The sequence below is a fragment of the Xenopus laevis genome, chromosome 4L (genome assembly GCF_017654675.1).
Source record: "Xenopus laevis strain J_2021 chromosome 4L, Xenopus_laevis_v10.1, whole genome shotgun sequence".
Taxonomy (NCBI): Eukaryota; Metazoa; Chordata; class Amphibia; order Anura; family Pipidae; genus Xenopus; species Xenopus laevis.
Window position 1 is genome coordinate 75,579,375 of NC_054377.1, and position 20,152 is coordinate 75,599,526.

General features: G+C 36.4%; 1 protein-coding gene across 1 annotated transcript in view; it reads right to left on the reverse strand.

Annotated features, from left to right (window-relative positions):
* Window positions 1-20,152, reverse strand: part of st6galnac3.L (ST6 (alpha-N-acetyl-neuraminyl-2,3-beta-galactosyl-1,3)-N-acetylgalactosaminide alpha-2,6-sialyltransferase 3 L homeolog) — a 134,415-nt gene that overhangs the window by 48,157 nt on the left and 66,106 nt on the right. Inside the window, exon 3 of the mRNA XM_018258189.2 lies at window positions 7,094-7,503. Coding sequence (XP_018113678.1) covers window positions 7,094-7,503 — 410 coding nt within the window. The remainder of the gene's footprint in view (window positions 1-7,093; window positions 7,504-20,152) is intronic.

The following is a 20,152-nucleotide window of genomic DNA, read 5'->3' on the forward strand; positions in this document are numbered from 1 at the left end:
CTTCAATAAACTGTCACAAATAGAAAATAGAAAGTAATTGGAAAAAGTCTTTATTTCTGGTGAACAATTGGAAACCAACTGAACTAAAAGAAGTGTTTAAAGGTGAACAAGCCCTTTCAGGAAGCACCTTTACATTCAACTATAAATACTGTATAATGCAACTAAATATTCTGCATAGAACACATCATATTCAGAGTATACTTAACACTTAAGAAAGTTTTTCTCCTTTGTGCCTCCGCTGTGAGGCTGAGGTTAGTGCAGTTCTGACCAATGCTTTTATAGGTCAACTATATTAAGCCATCAGCTAAAATAACAAAGGTGTCTCTGAGGCCAGACCCAGCTATGCGCCTCTTAAGTGAAAATCTGAAACATAACATACCTGACCTATTTAAAATGATAGTTGCTAAACCTCTATTCCAAGCCAGAAGGTTAATAACATTACACTGGAAAATTCCTCTCCCCCACTGTACAAAAATGGATTAAAATAGTGATTAAAATCATCAACCTAGAAAACTGATTCTCACAAAAAAGGCATATGCAATGCATTATGGGAGAGCCGCCAACCTTGGTCCGACCTGTTATCTGATTGATATGCATCAACCACTGCTTTATCTTTTGTGTTTCCTTTTGTGTGTCTGTCAATGAGTTCAAAATCCACTACCTGCTTGTTCATTAATTCAATAATCTGCATCTTGAGTGTCTGCTGTGTTGATATGACATGTATCTACTCTTTCCAGTTTGCCTCAATAGAAATCCTACCCAAATAAAAGAAATAAAAAATCACACTACACAAGTTTGATTGCAAAGCTTATGCACAGAACAAAGGCATTTCATAGATAATGTCATATTCTTCTGCCTTTTCTTTTAAAGGATTCCCTTTCATAACAAGTCTGCTAGTTCAAGCTTCCTTTTTTTGTGAGAAAAATGTAGTCGTGACAAGAGAGTATGAAGCTCAGTATGACTACTGATGAGTACCTGCAGCCTCTGTTTTAAACCCATTTAAAGGCACAAAGCTAATCAGCATTCTTCAGAGCTGCAAGTTTCAGGTGTCCTTGATAAACGAGTCACCTCGATTACTTTACACTGGGTAATTATGCCTTGGGTTATTATATCATACATTTTTATTAAATATATATACGTGTGTGTGTGTATGACACTCGGGAAATATAAGCCAAGTTACCGAACATTAACTTTGTTTTTGAGACACGACCTTGAATAACTTGGTGATCGAGGACTCTGCTTGCAGTTCTCAGTTCTCTGCAAGCAAACGGGATGCCACCTTTTGTACTGTTTGTTTATTCACATTCTTTAGCATGAAATAAGAGCCTTCAATTATCAAGTGAGAATAATTCTGTGAAATTAAATCGTAATTGAGAGAGGTCTGATTACCACCAGGCACAGAGTAGCAGACAAATAAGCTGAAAAACAACAACAAAAAAGTCTATGATCTCAATGCCTTGGGACTTTTATGGAAATAACTTCTGTTGAGAGAGCTTATTTTCTGCTCCCAATGGTGGTCGTGCAATTGTTAAGGGATAAAAAAAAGCATGAACGATTTTTAAGCCTGTGGCCATTAATCTATTGAATAGCATACAAAGGAAAAACTGCAGATACACATCCAAGACTCATAAATGCTAGTGCCGTGCAATTTCCTCCCTAAAGCTCCATTTTGTTGACAATAAAAATGATATACACATCTAATAACATTTAATACATTTCAGTACACAGTCTTAATTTGTATCCGAAATAAACAGGTTGTAGAAGAGACAGATTTGGGAGAATAGTTAGTTTGCCACGGTTTTTTTGAGGATGCTATAAATAATAAATAAGTGAAAATTCTTTGCGTATTGCATTCTCAGGATAAATGGGCATTTTATGCTTTATTAGAGCTTTTTTAAACTTATATAAAAACAGTAAATTATTAAGTTTTTTACTAGTCCTGTAAATTATTCAATTTAAATTTCTGTAAACTGAGAGTAGAATGTACAGTGTATAATGACATAGTGAAATAACCGATATGAAAACAGAATTTAGAGAATAAGTTACCGGGGTGAAATCTATGAAAGCCAAACTGTCTGAGAAACTGGGGTTTATTGTAACAAACTTGAACAGGAATCTACATTCTACATTCATCAATCTGCAATATAAGGACAAAAGCATCTCTCAGACTCTTGGTAAATATTCTTGATTTAGGGACATATTATTCAAAGGATGAATGGACAATCATAACATTTAACAAGAGAGCACTCTACAGTTCTACTGACTTGTCTGTGACATTGGAGTCCTGTTTTAGTGACTGTGTTGGAGAATTGTTTGTTCACTCTGATAAATTTGTTCCTTAATACATTTTTACTACCTCCATTGAGAAAACAAATGACACCCAAAGCTCTGAAACTCCACTGCAGGAAGCACATGGTCCATTCCAGCTACTCAATGGCTCAGCTTAAAGATAATAAAAGTCAAAATATAATGAATAGAAACATATATATAAACCAATATTACAGATTAGGAAACTAGGATGTTTTATCCAGTCACCCAATTATTCCCTAACATGCCAAGTTACATCTAGACATGCCTCTAATCTACCCGTTACACAGCCCACATTTGGGTAAGACCCAACCTAACAACTATAAACAGGTTTACTGCATTATATGATGCAATATCCACTTTCACAAATATTCTCTTGTGTAAGCAGTAATAGCACTCCATGCAGTTTGATCAACACAGTCTTCTCAGGAGAAACTATAGAAATCAAATGCTGGAACTAGTGGCGGATGTTTGTCATTTTATTGCATGCAAAAGGTGCTATGAATGGCACACAGGAGGGAGATATGTAAGAGAATGTACATTAGGCTTTATTCATATCTAGGTGCATTTACTTGGTACATCATTATTCACTTTAAAAAAACTGCAAAAATGGCATAGGGCAGCATAAAGAGTAAACACCTGGGCTGGATTAAACCACTTGTTTAATGTGTCTTGCCCAATGGACAATAGGAACATACTTGTGAGAGCTACAGTATTTCAATGCCTCGTCCTACCGTTCATCAAGAAGCAGCACTTATATTAAACATACACAGCAGAGTGCAAAATTCATCATGTCAGCAAAATACCATGTTGTGGTGTGCCATGAGCTTCAAAAAACATCTGGAACTTTGTGTTCTTATAACTAAAAAGCACAGGTGGACATTAAGGACACTGTGAATATACCCTATACAATTCAAAAAAAGCATTTAAGATGAGACTCCATAAAGTTTTGTACAAAGTGTGTTTTTAAAGCTCTGTTACAGGGCCGGAACTAGGGATAGGCAGAGTAGGCACGTGCCTAGAGCGCAAAGCTGAGGGGGCGCCAGGCACATACCTGCTCTGTCGCATACCCCATGTCCGGTCCTGTGTCTACGACTGCCGCTGGTAATTTCCGTTTAAATGCGATTGCGCGCATGCACGTAGTTTCACTCTGGCGCGTAGTTTCACGCATGCGCGATTGAGCACACACTAAGCCGGCGCCATGGCCGGCCAGGTTGCCTAGGGCGCCTGGCCGAGTTGGCACGGCTCTGCTCTGTTAGGAGTATATGTGAAAAGGTAAAGGGGTTCTTGAACTGTTGGGATATACTGCTTCTGCAAAGCAATAATTAACATATTTCTTGTTTCAAACCAGCAGGGCAGTAACTAAAACCTTCACTGCATCAATATAGTATCTAGTGATTTAACGGCATCTGGATAAAGAACTGCAGAACTGGCACTTGTTCATCTCTAGGAAAGAGACACAAAGGGGTTATTTATCAAAGGTCGAGTTGTTTATTCCGTGAAAAATTCCAGTTTCCGAGGGTATCTTTCAGTCAATACTAACATTTTTGGGTTAAAAATAAAAATTTTTGGGGGTTAAAAAAAAGAACTTGAATTTTTCGAGTTTTTGAAAAAAAAAAAAAAATCTAATTTTCCGAGATTTATTAAACCCTGGAGCTGGAAATAGCTCAAATCGGAAAATACTCCAGCTAAAACCTGTCAAGGTCAGGTAGAAGTCGATTGCAGAGGCCCTTTGAGCCATTCGAAGATGTTAATAGCCTTCATGAAGTTCCGAGTTTTTTCGGTGGGTTTCGCTGGAAAAAAACATTCCATTCGAGTGATTTGAGTTTTCCCGCGGAAAACTCGTACAATTTGAGTTTTTGGGTTGTTCAACTTAAATTCACTGATTTGAGTTTTTCCCATTCAAGGTTTTTCTTAAATCTGAAAAAAATTCAAGTTGTGAGTTCATTTGATATATAACAAACCTTTTGACTTTTATAAATAACCCCCAGTGTTGATGAAATCAATAGTTGCTATCCTATGGACTTCCATCACAATCATTACGACATTCACAGAAGAAACCCAGAGAAATGGTAGTGTTTATGTATCACTTTACTTCTAAAAGCCTGTTGAACAGTCTCTCATCACTCCACTTGAAAAAAAGTGAATTAAAAAAAATTATTCTTATAGATGTGGTTTTCCATTTAAGCAGTTCAGCGGTCAAGAACAACTTTATTTTTGTTGGATGCAAATACCATTACGACTGGACTCCACAAGCGTTTTTGGTCGGATTGACGCCCGCCGACAAAACAAAGCGGCAATTCGGATGGAGTCGCACGTGTGAAGATATAATTAGCTGAATAGTTAGAGGTAACGACTACATTACATCCGACGCAACATGACTGTCGGATGTGGACGCAGAAAGCAGTGTCTGCATCTGACAGTCGGACCATGTAGTTGTTAACACCTAATTTTTATTCAGTCCAATTATATCTTTACACATGCAACTCCATCTGACTTGTCGTGTGTTTTTTGTTGGTGGGCGACGATCCAACCAAAAGCGCTCTAGGAGCTCTACCCTAAATGACACCACACTCCATAAATCAAACAATCCCTTTTACTAAAATGGCCACTGCAACTTGAGTACAATTAGCCAAAAATTGCACCAGTATTATCCTGTGCTGCAAGTTGCAGCAGCCCCCAATTATTATAAGCTCTAATACCCATTAAAACCCCTTTAAAAAAAAGAGAAATGCCCACATTTCCTTTTGTGCAATTACTGAAAGAAGGATCATTGCACCAAGTTTGAACTGATTGAAGCAATTCATTTTACATTATATACATGCATACAGTCATATCTGAGCATCTGAGCAGGGCATATATAATCTGTACAGGCAGCAAAATCTGCCTGATGGGCTTCTTAGAGTGGGGAGTATTAAGGGGTCCACTGGATTTATGGTTGGGCAGCACTTACTTAAGCTTTAAGACCTCATCATGAAATTTTCTGTATGTGTTTATCCAACAGCAGGAATATCATTATTTTGGGCATAATTAAACTATTTATGACCCAAGATCTTTTATGAGTAAAAACAAAAGATTTTGAATTATACATATCTGATTTCAATAGATGGCTGAATTTTATGAGCAATTCTGTTATGTAGAGAACTCACTCTAATAATCCTATCAACTCATTTAAAAATGTGAACATTCTGTCCAAGTTTTACTCCTTGTTTTATAGTGCAAGATAACTTTAATAGCTTTCCAGAATTGTGCCCAAAGGCCTAACTACAAAATACACGTCAACACATACGAAAATAAATAATGCATACAGAGTTTCATAGAGGTTCCATGGGGGCTCATATATAATGAGAACAAACTACCAAAGATATTGTTGCTGGTTTAATTACTTTTAACCCCACAACCACAAAGGTTTTTTTTAAAGGCTTTCGGACCATGGTAGTTCCTCCTTATAATTAATAATCAAGGCACACTGCAAAAAACAAAAGCTCCACTGCTCTTCCCATTGTAAAGTTGCACTAGAGTATAAAATAAAATACTGAAAGCTTGGTTGCAATAATTAATTATTATAATCATTTATTTAAATACTTTTACTTAACATTTTCAACAGATTGTTTTTACTTTAGAAACATATACAGACCAGAGGAAAAAAACAGCATATGCAGTTTTCTATATCTTACTGTTCTCAAGATATGTAAGGCTTGACAACATACCATTCAACACATCAGTAGTATTTTTTATAGTTCAGTTAAAGTAGAAATAACTGTCTGCCTCATGTAAGCATCAAAAACATAGCTATCTGTACAAACAGTTGACAGATAATTGGTCAGTGTTGTGCAACGTTTTAATAAAATTCAAGAATTCAAACCCATCTGACTACATGTAAGGAAATGAATCACTTGGTTTTGTCCAACTTGCCTTGCCTTAATGGAAAATTAAACCCTAAAAATGAATATGGATAGAAATGCCTTATTTTATATACTAAACATATTGAGCCAGCATAAAGGGTCAGCATCTCAATAGCAGCAATGATCCAGAACTTTAAAGTTGTCACGGGAGTTTTCCATCTTGTTAGGACTTTCTGTGACACACACATGCTCATTGTGCTCTGAGCAGCTGTTGAGAAGCTAAGCTTAGGGTTGTCACAAGTTATCAAGCAGAAAACGAGGTTTGTCTGCCATATAAGCTGATGCTACTGGGATGTTTATTAAATTCTGTGCTGGTTACAGAACCCCAAAACATAATATACTTTCCTACTTTTTTAGTTAACCTTTAGTTCTCCTTTAACCTACTGTAAACTTAAGAGTGTCCTGAGAGCTGTTCATAAACACTATGTAATTGATTTGAAGTGATATGAAAGGCATGATCATTACATGCATACATGAACAGAAATATGAAACATCTGATCACAGAAGCCTCTGTGCCAAAATACAAACAAATGCCTAAAATTGAGAGTTTAATGCCTAAAATTAATAAAGTATTTGTAAAACAGAAAAAGGGGCAATGGCAAAACAGCAGAAGGGAAGAGCAGGGAAGGGAAGAAGCAGAGATGCAAGTGCAAGAATTTACCTGCACACGAATAAAAGAATAGGGTAGTAGGAACGATACAAAGGTGATGAAAACAGGATTCAATTAAAAGGGAAGATAACATACAGCATAATGCAATAGGCAGAAAATATAGGTGAAAAAAAAGATGAAAAAAGGCAAGAGGTGAAGTGAGTAAGAAAGGAGTAAGGAGAGGAGCATGACTATAATTCCTACAATAGTTAGTGAGTTTAAAGTTCCTTACCTATCTCTTCCAGTTTCTTCTTTAAAGATATGGTCACAATGTTTCATCCGTACCTCTGTTGTTATGTATATTTTTGCGCCACTATAACTTTCAGCAGTTCTCTTTAACATATTATAAATAATTCCTTTCCCATCATTCCGCATATTTCGGAAAGGACCCCATATAACATAGATGGTGTTGTTGGTCTCCTTGAAGAAATAATCTGGGTCCTTGAGCAGAAGAGGCACACTGGTGTGAGACACCACCCGAACTGTAGTACGCTTCCCCACATCTTCAGTATATCCTTTTGTGGGGGCATTGTTCATTCTCCAGATGCAAGAAGATTGATCAATTTCATCACCAACTCTCTGACCACTCATCTGTCCTGAATTTGAAATAACTGCACAAAGACCGCAGTCTAGTTGCAGAGGCTGGAAATTAAAACACATTTTTTTAAACATGAAACAGTTAAATATTAAACAGTCTCGCAAATTCTCACACTCTGTGGACTCTGCTATTCAAAAATAATTGTACCTTTTTCACACTGCAATAAAATACTATAAATTATAGACAACAGATGAAGAAAGTTGACAGGTTGCACTGCTTCGGTTGTAATGAGCAGAATTTATGTTTAATCTTGTCATAAAACTACAATAAAACAGTGGAGCATATTGCATGTCCTTTAAAAATACAGCAACATTTGCGGTCTGTGTTTCTTCCAGAGATTACAATTAGCTATAGGAATTGTCAGCTGGAATTTCAGCAAACCCCACCAGCCACCTCACATTTTCCTAGGATTCCTGTAATACACTTGGTTTTTATATTCACAATAAACATCATTTAGAACATAAGAAACAAAACATATAAATAAAGAATGTTACAATATTGCTTTGGCTATATTTTTATCAGAGCCATAAGTAATATAATTAAACATGTGTAAATCAGGACTCTAACTAGTGTAATAAATTTAAAGTTATTGCTTTAATTTCATTTGGTTAGCCACTGAAGAGCGATCACTACAGAGCACGCAAGTCAACATGGAATCTATGTATGAATGCTACAGAAGTTTATGCATACAGGGCTGTATGACCCTTTGCATTTGATCTGCATGTAATGTAGTGATGTGAAAACATTTCTTGCTGCTTGTAATATAAATTTTAGCTCTGACACCCATAAGAAAATAAATGAATTAAATTAAAACTAGTTCCCTTGTTAACATATGTAAAATCATGTCAGTATATCCCAAGTAAGCATTATCACTATGGGATATAGTATTTTTTTATACACATCTGTTTAGTTCAGAAACTATGGGGTTCTCCCAGGGGACCCAATTCAGTCACTGGCTAAAACACCAAACACTGAACCACAGAGGGAACGTCATACCAAAAGTGAAAAAACCCACACCAAATAAGAGGTAATGTCTGTCTATAACGACTGATCCATCCAGTTAATCAAATGCTGCTGCACACCCAAAATATTGAACCTTTTTTATTATTCTTGCCAAATGTATCATACAAAAAATAAAAATATTAAAAGGGATAGGGAATACACTTGGATCCTCTTACTCCTAAATGTTGGCAGAAGCAGCAGGAAATAGGATCTCAGGAGAAAGACTTTATTTGTACACTAGTTTTATGATATCATTTGGACAGTTGCCATGAAATGTAAAATCTAGAACAATAACAAAGTGCTAGCACAGAGTTACATGTTTATTTATGCACCATTTTGAAACTGTTTTCTGCACATAAAATTCATGTGCATCAATTCTAATCTGCCACCAAATTAGAACTAAAAGACCCAAATTTGGTCATCTTTATAGCATTTCTTTTTGGTTTAATCCACTCAATTGTTGCAAGACAATATATATATATTTTAATTTCAATATTTATATTTGCATTTTAAAGGTGCATAATGGCCTTCATCAGAAGGAGAATACAAATAGGCATAATATGTATGACATTGCAGCACAAATCAATTATACATGTACTTAGCTGTCTTTACATTCTTGTATACTTTCTGATGTATCTATATCAATTGTCAAAGTTATTTGTTAACGTTATGACAACCATCCATGTCTACTAAATACACGTTTAACAAACAATTCAAACAAGTTAAACAATAACATTATAGGACAGAACCTGTCTATAGTCCTTTCTGCTTTGGGAGCTATCTAGAGTAGTTACATTGCACCTTTAACACAAAGAAGAGCAATAGGGTTGTCAGTCCCATATCGATATATTAACCATGGCGTCCAGATTTTCAAAAATTTGTTATGCGTGTCCAACAAAATGCTAGACATTTTTTCCTGTGTCGTTATCCAGTCTACCATGTGTTTTGTGATGGCAAGACAATATTTTTATGCAATGAAAATTAATTTATAATAAGGAACTTGTTTAACTTGCAACAAAGAAGGAGAAAGTTTTAGAGAATTCTGAAGGGTCCACGAGTATGTCTGGCTTTTAACTATTATTATTGGGTCTACAAAAATGTCTAACATTGGTAAAGGAGTTAGACAGCACTGCTCTAGGGAGCTGACTAGTTTACTTACACTATCTATCACTCACAGCTACTTGGCATTCAGTAAAGGGCAGAATCCTGCGAGAGTGTGCTAAACACATCAGCTTTTCTATTTACTTGTAAGCCACAGCAAAACTCTCTGTAGTAACATCACAGTTGATGAATGGACAAGCCCAGGAATTTCACAAGCATAGCTGCTTATTAACAACCCAGGTGTTCCCACAAGATGCACATAGTACAGTATGTGTTAATTTCAAATTAATGCAAAGAACAGTATCACCTTAAACTGGTGAAGGAGATCAAACCTGTGACCTTTGCATTTTTTTTTTACTACAACCTTGCAGACAACAAAAAATATAATTGGGATTAATACTTAAAAAACAGCCTTCTTTCCTCACAAAAAAAGAGCTGAATATTAAAGGTCACTTGTCAATGAGTTCTAGTTATTAAATCTGTGCATTTATCGCTAAAGTCTTTCCACCGATCCAAAGGTCAAGCTATTAAATAATGAAATGACCAGATTTGAAAAATGTCAAAAAAGACCTGGTTACTGTCAAACCCAGCTAATTCCAGAGATTATTGGTGGCACCGGCACTGCTCAGTGACATTTGTAAGGAGAACTTTTTAGTTTACTCATTACTTTAGGGCTTCAGCTTGCTCTCCTATAAGCCATGCAGATCTTGCCTGATAGCATCTTTTAACAAGAAATTATTTCTACAGTAAATAAAATTTGCATTCACTCAATTTTATTGTTCTTTCTTGCAATATAAATGCTCTGGAGTACTTTAGTGTAAAGGACAAGGGCACTTAATAATTACTCCCTAAATCCAGTACTGTACAGTGTACCACTGGTACATTAAAACCAATATGTCTCTTACCCAAATGTAAGACTTATGGGGGAACGTAATAAAACTCGGTAATGGAAAAACTATTAGCAATGAGAAAATGTATGGATTTGCATGAACAGATTTTCTTTGGCACAAATTTAATACAGCTTTTGCAAACCCGGAAATTCTACAGCAACCACTTTTGATAGTGGAAGAAAGTTTGTGAATTCTACAGTTTGTGCCAATGAGCAGTGAATGTAATAAAACTTCTTACTGAAAAAGCTATGTTTGCTCCAAAAGATTACAACACCTTCAAGCACTTCTTAAAAGTGTGAATCATTTTTATTCTTATTGGTTCGAATAGTTTTTCTCTTTGCTACTTTTATTACATTCCCCCATTGGTGTTCTAAGCAGTGTAAGAGGGTGAAGGGGGTTTACAAGTTATGTTTGGGGTAATTACTACATTTGTCCACCAGATGGTAGTGAGTTAGTTATGTACAGTAGATGTTAGTTTTTATTATAGTGATAGAAAGGGGAAACCCTGAAAAACGTAAAGGGTACTAAAGGAGACTGAAACAAGGCCAAGTGTGCGTCATGGGACATCTACAGGAGAGCCACCTCTGAAGAAAAACTATACCCTGCACCAGAGTGAGTCAGCATAGAATATGTGTGGTACAGCAGACTTAAACCACACTAGTGAGTATGGGCAGCTAAACCCCACCAAGGAGTGAGTGGTAGCAACTTCTCAACGGGTACCAGACAAGTGCCTGGCAAAGCTGGTGTAGTGGGTCCAGCCCTGCAGTGGAAAATGTGTTGACAGGTTCCCTGGAATGACACTGGAGGCTGATGCCAAGGATGGGAGAACACTTTAAAAATGGTAGTGTAAACTGGGTGAAATTTTGTCAGGATTTAAAACTTGTCACCCTAAGAAATGATTCTCAATGCTTTCTATTTGTGTTTATCAAGCAAAATAAACATTATTTACAAAATATAAATTGTCTTAGTGACAGGTAGTGATGGACGAATTTATTCGCCAGGCATGGATTTGCGGTGAATTTCAGCATTTTGACGCCCGCGAATGTCAAAAAACAGCAATGAAAATTCGCGATGATAAAAATTGTCGAGTGTCAAAAACACCCATTGACTATAATGTATTTGTACAAAAGAGTCGCGCAGAAAAAAATTGTTGCTCGTGTCAAAATTCTCGAGCATCAAAATTAGTTTGACGCCCATTGACTTCAATGCGTTTCGCAAATTTTTCAGCGTTTTCAGCAAAACGGGACAGATTCACCCATCACTAGTGACAGGCCACCTTTAATGGTTGGTGCGTGTTTAAACTTTGCTCTCTGAAAGGAAGTTACCTTTATTTTACAGCTCCTGCCATCCTTGTGCTTTTAGTGTATGTAATAGTAATTAGAGGGAAGTACCCCCTACAAAAGGGCCAATTACAACTACACAATCTTTAACATATATATTCAGCAAGTCTAGGGCACACAAAGCTAGACTTACAAAGGAAAACCCTGCCACTCTAAAACATCATAAAATGTGTCATGCTGCCAAATTTCATAGGGACTTGCTAAAATGTAGCAGGAAACCTACAGCAGAAAATGAGTAAATTTAGTACAGTAATAGTAAATAGTAAAATAATATGCCTCTGTGAGGCCCTCTGCTATGAGGCCCAGCAACCTTGTTTTAAATCCAGAATTTCACAGAGAATTCTTGAGTGCCAAAATATATTTGAAAATATTGTGTGGATCCAGTAAACAATTTGCCTTTACAAAGTATACAGGTATTCCCACTAAATAATTATTAAACAACCCATTAACATTCCTATAACAGATGTTTCCAGATTAACTTTGTTTGTTTAGAAAGTGACTGCCCTATGTGCACACAGATATTCTAAGACATAAGTCTGCACATAAGTTGAATGGTTAGTTACCTGATGAGACCAAATACATCATATTGCCTTATAAAAAGCAAATGGAAGTTCTAGAAGCTCACATGAGCTCATTTCTGAGACAATAAATGAACCTTTTACAGGCATGAGATGATTAGAATTTACTCAGAGCAATTTAGTTAACTACCTTCATGTAAAATGAAATGAGATATACTCATGTAATTCTGTAATTTCTGCTATAGATTTCTTAGCTGTGCAAACTGTATTTTGCATTAACATGGCATCCATATTCAATATGAGTCATAAGGAAGAAAAACATCTGTCCCAAAAAAAGATGGGAAAAATGATGGATATGCATTTGGGAGTGCAGCATGGAAGCTACAGTGGGTAGCAATGCTGCCTTGCAGTGCTGGGGTCCTAAGTTTGATTCCAGACAGGGCCATAACTGCATGGAGTTTGTTCTCTCCGTAGGTTTCCTCCATATACTCCTGTTTCAACCCACACTCCCAAAATGTACAGGCAGATTGGCCCTACAGTGTGTGTCTGCCATAGGGACCTTAGATTGTTAGCTCCACTGAGGAATGGAATGACGTATAAGCTCTTTAAAGCAATACAGAAATGTGTGGGCACAATATAAATATCAGGAAATAAATAAATAAAATATACATGAAGTATGGGAGATACATGGGCTTCTACTACCCCAAGCTTGTTTGTCATTCAGATGTGAAAACTGGGAGTGCCAAAGCGTGCAGAGTGTTAGGGAGTTCTGAATATACCACATGCTTATGGCAGGTGTTAAGCACAGGGTTTATTTCATGTTTTACTTATCAATAATTTTGCCAAAGTTGTTTAAATAGTGGTGAAATAGAGATTTACTTCTATTTGCTATTCATAATTTATTTGATATCAGAGCTTTATAAATATGCATTTTCCATCAGCTATACTGCCATTGTAAACTAAAGGTGTAAGTCACAAAGGTATGAATTTGAATACCCTAATATTTTATCCAGCTGCAGGCAATAGCTTGTTAAAGTGCTATTTAAGCCTGCTTCCCAGTCTCCCCATTGCTGGATCATTGTCCATTCTGCCTTCTCCTAGTCCAATGATTTGTGACCCTGTTCCTGATCCTCTTCCTGATCATGTTCCTGCAACCTTGTTCTTGTTACCCTGCTCCTGTCTTGTAAGTCCTGCTCCTGTGCTTGTTCCCCATTATCTGATCTCCTGGTTTTGGCCACAGCGGCCTATTAACTTACTCTGCATGGTTTCTGCCTGTCCTGACCTTCGGCCTGTGTCCTGGTTTATGTTTGACTGACTGCTGCCCACCCTTGACCCTTGGCTTGCTTTAAGGACTTGTTTTTGTTTGCTGCATGGCCGGACCTTTGCAGCGGCGAGACTACTTATCCATCAGGTGACTAGACACAACATGGTTTAGCTAAGGAGCTCCAGGAGGATGCCTGTTTGTGTTTTTAAAGATGCTTGGAAATAAACATGTTTTTTTATCTTAATACTACCCGTGGTTGTCAGCTCCTGTCTATCTGCTATTGCTTTGGACGTTGTTAGTGTGCCTGGAGCGGACTCCAGCTGACAGAGGGCCACCACGAGGATAGACGCGGACCAGTCACATGTGAGTAATCTGTATGCGTATACTTATCCATCAACACCACAAATGCCACATAACACCAGTTCTACACACATTAAATGCAGAATTGTCTTCAAAATTGGCCACCTTGCCTTTAAATTTCAGGAATACTCAAGGTAGAAAGTAGCACTAAAATCCATTGGATCTCAAGCTTTCTGTCACACAGCACCCACAGTATAGAACTCTTTATCAATAATAGTCAGAGAGGCATCTTCTTTAAAAGCAAACTCAAGACATTTCTGTTCACTCGGGCTTTTTGATTACAATAGGAAACATCCCCTCAATATATATAATTATTATTGAGTGCCCACTCATGTGCATGTGTGTGCAGTAACCCTCTATGGAGGGTCTGAGCTGCCATTTATAAATCTTTAATCGAGCTGAAGTGTAAGCATGGGTGACATATTATTAAGGTGCTGAGCTGGTTGTAATTTCACCCATCACTAGAGGGATCTTCTATCCTTTATCACATCAAATTGTCCCTTTTGATCCAGTGTCTTATCCTGCAGCGTTTCTAAACCAGTCACTATACCCAGTAATACACAGAGAAAATCACAGTACAAAGTGGCTGCACTCAAAAATGTTGTGATCAATGTATTCATTCTGGTGTTGCCACAGAAGTGAAAGTTGTAACTATTCCTTTCCAGCCTCCCCCAAACTGGCAGATAATATATATTTTTTCATTGCAGATGCTTCTGATTATGGGCTGTGTAGAGTGTTTGGTGGCTGCAGCAGAATGTCAGCGAGGTTAAAGAGAACAGAAGTGGTTGCAATAAAAAGTTTTCTATTATCCATCAGTTAAGGGAGGCTTAAAGAGAATCATTACAGCTCTTGCTACTATGGCAATACCAAAATGAATAATCTGATCATACTCCACCAGCTCTGAAACATAGCATATACCATGGGTGCTACAGTGGAGAGAAAAGTAGACTGGCAGAAGGATTTGTGAAAAAGATTTTAAAAGGAGAGGCAGAGGGTAGATTATAAAAGATAAAATTGAAAGCAGAATAAAAAAGGGCATTAAGGAGAAAAGAGCAAAGAAGATATGAAAATGGGCAGAGGGAATGGGACATTTAGAAAGATGAGAACAAATAATGTAAATGCTGAAAAAGGAAGAATAAAGAACTTGTGGTGGAGAGAGAAAACAAAAACAGCAGCCAAGGAACAAAGGGGAAATTCATTATGGTGTTTATGAAGGATAAAACAAACCAAACCAGGAATTTGTTTAAACTGACATGTCCTCTGCTTTATAGACATATTCATGTCGTTGTTGATCCAGTAATCAAATTACAGTAGTGTCTCTGCACTTTCACCATATGTCTAGTTGAGTTCCTTCCTTGAGTACTGGAGGGGTTCTGAATAACTGGAAAGTGGCCTTGGATGCAAGAGGCATTTTTTTCATTGGGGCCCGTTTAAGTATTGGCAGGGTCCACCACCTAAAACGTTCAGGTAACCAGTGGGCTAATTAGTGGGACCTCTTTAGGGAAGGGGTATTGATAAATTAGTAGTATGTGGACTTGTGATTACTGATGGTAGCTCTGTCTATGCGGCACACCAAGGCAACATAGGTTCTGTGTTTTTTAACTGAAAATTGTGAAACGTGAATTGAGTGGCAGGACATGTGAGTTATTTAGAACCAAATGTTTGCATGAAAAGTGATCTATCTGTTGAACCACAGTTAGAATGTGGTTGAGTTGCTATGGATAGAATGTAATATTTACATCAGCAGCTATTATGTAATCAACTGCTAGCACCAATACTGTGAAGTATGAGCAAAGTCCTGTACACATGTTTCTGGATTTAGGACATGACAAACATAGCATTTCTTTCTTTTGTGGGGGAAACAATTCTTCTAAGCGGAATACTGCCAGCTGATGCAGGGCCAAAAATTCTGCATTTTGTTCGATCATTCACCAAACTGCACAGGCTGGGTTATGAAAAGATATAGCATATAGCATGATATAGCATGTTCTATTCACCTTTTGTGTTGTTCTATGGATTTCTAAAAGATAGTGTTCCTCTTGGAACTGGGTGGAGAAATCAACTTGTTCCCATAGACTCTTGCATTTCATGACTGATATTGTCTGAGCATACAGCAAATATCTACTACAACTGTTCCTAAACTGCTGACAAAGCAACACCAGACTCGTTTTTGTGTTGTACATGAAGATTCCAATGATTACATCTATATATATCTATATAAGCCCACAAGATGGTACTGTTATGTGTAAGTCTTTAGATAATACCTCTGTGGGGATAAGCAATAAAACAACTACAGTTCATAAATACAGCTATGCCATGATTGTAATGTGTTCACTATAATCATACCATAACTACAGTTTTATACTTTACTGTATATTTAAGTTAACTGATATCAAACTCTGCATATATACAGGACATAAATGGCAGCGACAGTGGCATTTCATGGATAAAATTTAAAGAGTTCAATATGGCATTTTGTATCCTTCTTCACACATTTTATGATGAAACATTTATCATTTGCACTTCATGTAGGCAAGGTAAAGGCTATATATTTCATTTTTATCTAGATAAGCAGACTGGAGACTCCAAAAAGAGTCTCTAGAGATCAAACAAATTCAGAATACTGAAAAGGGCATCATGACGACAGGGTTAGAGGCCTGTATTTTCTGGTTGAACTGATCATTCATCTTAATCTGTTTGTCTGAACCAATTATTCATCTTAATCTGCAACGCCATAAATGTTAATCTCAATTTGCATAATGTACTTGAAAAGTAATAAACTGAAACTTCTAGAGCAAGCTTCATTTTCCACTATGCTGTGGACATGAGCGTTTAAACTTTAAAATGTTTAATAGCTTTTCAGATTGATGTATTATCAATACATTGTCAAATATGAAGGAACACACAATCAATATTTCCTCTGGAGAATGCAGGTGCATTACAATGAAATAATGCCATATTGATTCCAATCTGAAGCAAGGGCTGACTATTCATGATAAACATAATTATACTGGCTATATCAATGGACAACAGTGTGTAATTTAGTATGGTATATTGTACCCTGACTGGACCTAAATAACATATTTGCTTCTATAAAACTTATGATAAAGTTCCAATTATAGTAAAATGGCGAGGCAAACACGCATCTACATATCTACACTAAATATATATATATATATATATATATATATGATTAGATAAGATTCTTTATTTGTCGCATGCATAGTTATACAGGTACAACATGCAGTGAAATGCATCCTGATCCACTTTTTTAGACTGTGCAAAATTAAACATACTAGTTAAATATATATATATATATATATATATATATATATATATATATATATCTATATTAAGGATGCACCAAATCCACTATTTTGGATTCGGCCGAACCCCTGAATACCTAAATCCTATTTTGCATATGCAAATTAGGGTGGGAAGCAGAAGCATTTTTTACTTCCTTGATTTGTGACAAAAAGTCACACGATTTCCCTCCCGCCCCTAATTTGCATATGCGAATTAGGATTCGGTTCAGCGTGGCAGAAGGATTAGAGTGAATCCGAATCCTAAATAAATAAAAAATTAAATAAAAAAAATATTTTTATTTATTTAATTTTTTATTTATTTAATTCTTTATTTTCCACACTTCAGTTGTCTTGTTTCATCACATCCTTTTCTTGTCAAACTTTCTTTCCGCCACACCATGTATTTATTCCGATGTTTGTAGATCCGGTTCACTTTGAAAAAGGCTGGTGTTCCAGCCTTCAATATAAAGTTTTTTCTTACACACCATAAGTTTATAGACAACTTTACATTTACAGTATATAATATAGATATACTGTAATCCCAAATCCTATTTTATGATGTTAGTCAAGCATCAAGCAAAATAAACTATAATCATGGAAAACAACAAAATAAACTTCAATCTTGGATTTCACAATCACGTCAAACAGACAGAAGCCATGTTTTGGACACTGTTATTAAGGCAAGCTTTATATCATGTCAAAATCTTGTTTATGCACCAGAATGGCGCACATAATGCCCATGCACTGGCTACACAGTTAGGTGGTGTGGAGGGAGGAGGAAAGTAAGGAGTGCAGTGAAATCTAGGAAGTGCTGAATGGAAAATGAAAGTAATTGTCTGCCCCACCTCTATGCCTAAAGCAGTGTGTCTTGAAGGAGGTCTGTCACATTACATGCACATTAACTTGTTAAACAAAGTTTCATTTTTCTCACTGGCGCTGCTAGACTAGAGGGAAAAGAGGCTGTGCAAAAAAGCAGAGCTGCTATTTGCATCAAAATGCTCTGCACTACAAATATGTATTTAAGGAAAATTAAAGCCAGATTTGTCTCTGATCAAAACGTGTAACTATTTCTGTGGAACGGTAGATATGTATATGAAAGGTTTGATAAATGGCAATGAGAGAATCCTTTCGTTTTCCCTTTGGTTCTAACCCCACAATTCAAAGCTGAGTTTGTCGCTCTGGGGAGAAAACCTCATAACATACTTTCTAATCAACAGGCTTATAAAATATGTATTTCTCCATTACTGAGAAAAATGCTCATGAAAAATAAATAGTCCAATGCAGAGAAGTAAAATATGCTGAAAATTTATTCTGGCACATGTTACAGACATTATCAGTCCTAATGAAACATCTTTAAAAAAAATGTGCTCTTTATAACCATCATGCTATTGCCAATATTTTTGGTATGTACATTTTTTTTCTTAAAATCTCCTAATTATTAATTATATATGTATCAACAAATTGCATGCTCTGCTATAAAAATCCATATATCTTATAGCAAGGGGTCTATTATTTCTAATACTATTAAATATGCGTAATTAAAAGGATTAATTAAATTAATCAGTGTTATTGAATGAATATTTTTTTCTGCTCTATTTTCATGCAATAACACACAAGACGTTTTAGCTACAGCAGGCAACAAAGTGTCCCTTGTCTTCTCCCCACAGAGTAACACAGATTAACATGCAAATCACAGATGGGGAAACATATGAGGTGCAAAGTTGCCCAAAGTTCTTGTGCAAGGCTGAAATGGCAGGTTACAGAGGGAAGTTTCAAGTGAAATACATGGAATGCTCAATTGGTATAGTTCCTGTGCTTAGTATCATATAGTTTATTGGCAACCATAGGTTGGAAGCTTCAAGAAAATGTATTTGTTTAATGTTTAATGTTGAAATTGCTGTACAAAAGAATACCAAAATACTCAAATAAAGACATTTCCCTTTTTTAAAAAAAAAACTACAGGTTCGCTCTCAAAGTTTTTTTGAATCTTAGCTTCAAATTAATATATTATACTGTATATTCTTTTTTATAAAGAACTCAAGTATACAAGGAATAAATTATGTCAGGTGTTGGCTTTTTGTATACAATTTATGTATTTTTTTTTTTTACATTGGTTTATAAAGCAGTGCACAATAAAATGCTTCAGTCCTGTCTTTAATTGTACAGTTGTTGTTTTTTTTTAATATAGTCCCCTCATTTTATCTTGGTTAGGGGTGACATCTGCATAGAATTTTACCGACCTGGCTGATAAAAATAAAACCTGATTTTTTTAAAGCCATGATTTCCCTGTACTGCTGTTGTCACCCCGCTTCATGTCTGGAGTCTAGTGGGGGAATGTAATAAAAGTCACAAAGAGAAAAACAATTTGAACCAATAAGAATACAAATGTGCATTTTACAATGTAATATTCTTCCTTAATCTGTTATTCACAGTGCCTCGTAAAGTAAAAACCACTGTTTATTATAACATCAAAAAACAGGTGGCTGCTGTGGAATGGACCCCTAACATATTTCGGGAACACCCCTTAATGATAGGCCTAATTAAGAATTACTTTACAAGGCAGCGTGCCCTCATTTTTTTCTTTTTTGTCTTGGATAGCCGCAGTTTAAGGAGCTCTGCATATATGTATGCAAAGCTTCAGGCAGCCAATAGATTAGCCACAATAGTGCAAGCTAGAATGCTATATTTATTCTATAGAATGCTTTACTATACCCAAGTAAACAGCTTTTAAAGCTCTCTGTGTGTTTAGTATAGCAGCTGCCATATTAGCTTGCTGAGTTTATCCCTGCTCGCTCATAGTGTAGCTCTGGGATCAGATTAAAGCAGGGAGGGGAGAAGGGAGGAGAGAGAATGGAGGGGAAGAGAGGAGCAAACTGAGTATGCTCAAGCCTGTGACCTAGAGGCTTAAGCTGA